Consider the following 3,931-nt stretch of genomic DNA (forward strand, 5'->3'; position numbering starts at 1 on the left):
TTATTATACTAGCACACCGCCTATGGCATAGTCTGACGCATCGGTGTGTACTTCAAATGGCTTAGTGTGATCTGGCAACTGCAATACGGGGTCATCAATCAATGCCTGCTTTAGGTCCTCAAAAGCTCTTTGACACTCTTCCGATCAGTGCAGTGCCATGATCGGTCCGTACGTCCTTCTTTAGGATATTTTTTAGTTGAGCAGCCCTATTCGAGTAACTTACGATGAATCTTCGGTAATAGTTCACGAGCCCTAAAAAAGATCTTAGCTCACTCACCTTGGTAGGTGCTTGCCACTCCTCGATGGCTCTGATGCCCATCCAATGCCCTAGGAATAGGATCTCCGTCTGTCCAAAGGAGCATTTCTCTTTCTTTACATAGAGGCGATTCTTCCTTAATACCTTAAAAACGGTCCGGAGGTGGCTAACGTGGTAGTTTAACGGATAGCTATAGCCCACGATCAAAGTATACTACCAGTCGTCTAAGTACGGGTGGAATAGCTCATTGTGGAGGGTGCAGAGCGTGGCAGGGGCATTGGTGAGTCCAAAAGGCATAACCAAATAAAACGCCCCTTTATTAGTAAGGTTGCTTGCTTGTCACACAGGTCGTCTTTGGCTCGTCTCCTTCCGCGATACGCATTTGGTAGTAGCCCAACCGCAGATCCAACTTCGAGAAGTATCTCGCGCTTATTGATTAGGGCGAAGAAGTCTGCAATCAAAGTGGATACTTGTTCTTGATGGTTAGGTTACCTTGTTGAGCGCCCGATAATCAATGCACATGGCTACCGCTTCTTCTGGAATAAATAAAACGGGGGCTCCCCAACCCTTTCCCCAGCAAGATAGGGAAACCCTGCCCTGGAGGCTGGAATATAAATAGGCCCCAATGAGTTCCTGAAATTTTTTCCTGAGTTCAACCAAACCCCTTAACTAATAGATGCTAGTTGGGGGGGCCATCCGCTAAACCCAGCCCCTGCCTAAGTAAAAGGGGGTTTGGCTCCAGGCTCCAACTCGATCTTGTGGTAGACTGCCCCTCCTAGGGGGCACTTGGCAACAACTCACTCGTGGGGCATGATATCCCAAAATTCCTCAAGTACTTTCTGCACTTCCTGAGAAAGAAGTCGTCTTGGTATTGGATCCGCTCTTCTGTTAGCATGAACATGAATTAGATTCTATTCGTCTTCTTTATTCTTAAGGGAACCCCCCACCAGAACCATTCTTAAGACCACCAAGCCCTCTCGAATGAGTTCTACTATAGAAGCTTTCAACGTACACCCAGGGACAAACCTTTCACTCACTGAGAAGTGAAACCCTGTGACTAGATCGTCCTGAAGACGGATGCGACGGGAAGAAATGGCATTTGGAAGTGTTGCTGACTTAACATTTAGGTTTCGGCATAACAAAGCTTGCACTGTCTTTTCGCACTTAGGCGCACAGCGTGCAATTGGTAATGATTCTACTACGGTGCCACAAATTTGCAAACTGATCCTAAGTAATCGTTGTTGTTCATTGGATTCCGGAGGAACTACTTCGTTAGGGTTGGGGAATTGCTGCGATTCTTCCTGAATAGCCTGGATTCTACCGTCGAGAAAAACTTTGAAAGTATTACCTAAACTCTTACGACTCAATATGATAAAGCCTATAAAACAACGAGCTACTATCATTTCTTCATTATAGATTGAGATCTTCTTCGAACTTAATGCACAAATAGATGGAATAGCAGCAAATAGCATCTTTCTAGCATGCATATTCGTGGAAGTAAATCTCATTATGAAAGCTTTTATCTCTACCCCCTCAGCAGTGGAGCGGGCTGTGGATAATAATTTGTGAAATAACTTTTGAATCGGACGCGCTCGTGATCGCTTAGATCCCCTGCCAACCAAGTCAAAATAAAAAGTAAAGAAGAGGACTTCGTATTTTGGTAATTCTCTAGGAGTCATGTTTAACCTTGAATGCTATTAATAAATTCTACAGCAATAGTCCCTCGGACTCGGAAAGTAATAACGAAAATGGCTAACCCAATAGCGGATTCCGCAGCTGCCACCGTTAGAACCAATAAAGCAAATAATTGACCCATCATATCATCCAAAGAAACGGAAAATACCAAAAAGTTCAAATTCACAGCTAATAACATTAATTCTATTGACATTAACATAATAAGAATATTTCGTCTATTAAGGAGGATTCCCCAAATACCTAAAATAAAGATGATCATAGAAAATGTGAAATATTTGATAGGATCCATTTCGGAAACGTAGAATGTAAGAGAAATTCAAATGTTATAAATAACTAAGAAAGCGAAATTCAGCTCTCAAAATTCTTCCATCTTTTACTGAACCTACTTGAATCTGAACTACGATTCTTCTCGAGTCTGACCTAAATTGGATTTAATTTTCGTTGAGTCCGAGTCCCGTCTTCGCTTTTCTAATAGGAGCTCACTCTCTCTTCAACTTCCTACTATCTTGACTTCCTTCAGTGAGCTACGGGTATCCCTGTTTCTCATTCACCTGCGAACAACTAGGGACAGCGGGGCCGTATACTGTGGAGCTCCGTCCCTATCTCTTTTTAGTGGGGCATTGATAGCTCAGCTTACTGGCTCATCAAATCCTTTCTAAGATGAGTCAATTGGGCCTGAGATTGATCTTTCATTTTTGTACGAAGGGTTCTGCGCATCAGGTTTCAGTAAATTTCTTTCAAAGACAACAGGGAGTAGCCAAAGCTCTGGTCCAATAAGAGCACTCACGTGGTTTTTCAAGCCGAAAGCACCACTAGGCGCAGGGGCCGAAGAAGTCCTTTTATTTCATTCCGTACCTGACGGTATCAGATTTGGTTAATAGAAAGATGCCTACGAGGTTGAACGGTTAGGTGTCTGACTACAACCAAAAAGAAAGGGGGGCTTCCTCTGGGGGACGGAGCACCGACTACACGTGGAGTCCAAAGCCGACCTTTGCCCATAAGTTCAGTAGAAAATCTCGCATTTTCATACTTTCGTTCACATGCTCGTTCTTGTCCCCACCTTAGAGCATATTCGGGGCATAGCTCCTCGTTCATGATTTGTCAAAGTTCTTATTGCTACTTCAGTTATCCTTAGCTTCAGTTCTCATCGCCTCTTCGTCCGCTTCTGTCAATCATCAGTTTGCCACGTTTCCCCCTTATCCAAGGTTTTCCCTGGCCGCAACTTGAATTGCCCGTCTTGTAGCGGCCTTTCATATGAATTGTGGAATTCTGTTTTCACTTCCTTAATCTTTCTTTGGTTGGGGTACGCCCTATCACTCTGATTCCAGTCCGCTTGCTGATTCCAGTCCGCTTGCTGATTGGGGTAGGCAGTCTCTTCTTTCTTCTTATACGGTAGCCAGTCTTTTTTAGAATGGTTGAATAGAGCCTCCCTTCTGTCTCCCAGTCTGTCTTATAAGAAGATAATAGTAAGTCAGTTGTAGGTTTACGAATGGCTTCTTTGAGACTTTATTCTCTTTGCTAGAATTGCTTCTTCTCTTTGAAAGAATGCGCTGTGATCTTTTCAAGTTCATCCTAGCTATCATCTCAATCATTCTTCATTCACTTCGAGCCCTCGGGTAGTTTTCTCATCCAGGAGAGTAGTCTTAGAGGCGGTCTCCTCCCTGTCCTTCTTAGATGGTATCCTCTCTGTCCTTCCCCTTTCCCGGACTCGAGAACCCCTGAAGCGCACTGGAAGCATCTCAAGGAAAAGAGAGAAGTCAAATATCGTAGGCTTTAGATAAGATTCCCTAGTAGATAGCTAAGCTAAGAGAGTGCTCCGGAAGAGCTAATATTAAAAATTCTTTCCCTTTCTTTCACCGAGGAGGCTAACTAGATAGATGGTGGGTCTAAGGAAGAGAAGAATATGAGCTATATTTTCATCCCCTTTCAGTCCCTTTCCTTATCCTTAGAACAGTAGGGTTTGAAGCTGGCAAAGTCAAT

The 3,931-nt window shown here is 43.7% G+C and overlaps 1 protein-coding gene across 1 annotated transcript; it reads right to left on the minus strand.

Moving 5' to 3' along the window:
* Window positions 1-1,114: 1,114 nt before the first annotated feature.
* LOC117612508 (ATP synthase protein MI25-like) lies at window positions 1,115-3,286 on the minus strand. Its single transcript, XM_034341191.1, has one exon. It carries the CDS (start codon window positions 1,933-1,935, stop codon window positions 1,168-1,170), a length of 768 nt encoding a protein of 255 aa, XP_034197082.1. The 5' UTR covers window positions 1,936-3,286; the 3' UTR covers window positions 1,115-1,167.
* Between the last annotated feature and the right edge of the window lie 645 nt (window positions 3,287-3,931).

Source organism: Prunus dulcis, unplaced genomic scaffold (assembly GCF_902201215.1).
Source record: "Prunus dulcis unplaced genomic scaffold, ALMONDv2, whole genome shotgun sequence".
NCBI classification, from domain to species: Eukaryota; Viridiplantae; Streptophyta; class Magnoliopsida; order Rosales; family Rosaceae; genus Prunus; species Prunus dulcis.

What these genes read in the sequence shown, in the direction of transcription:
- LOC117612508 (XM_034341191.1), bottom strand. Translation starts at nt 1,935, where the DNA reads ATGACTCCTAGAGAATTACCAAAATACGAAGTCCTCTTCTTTACTTTT.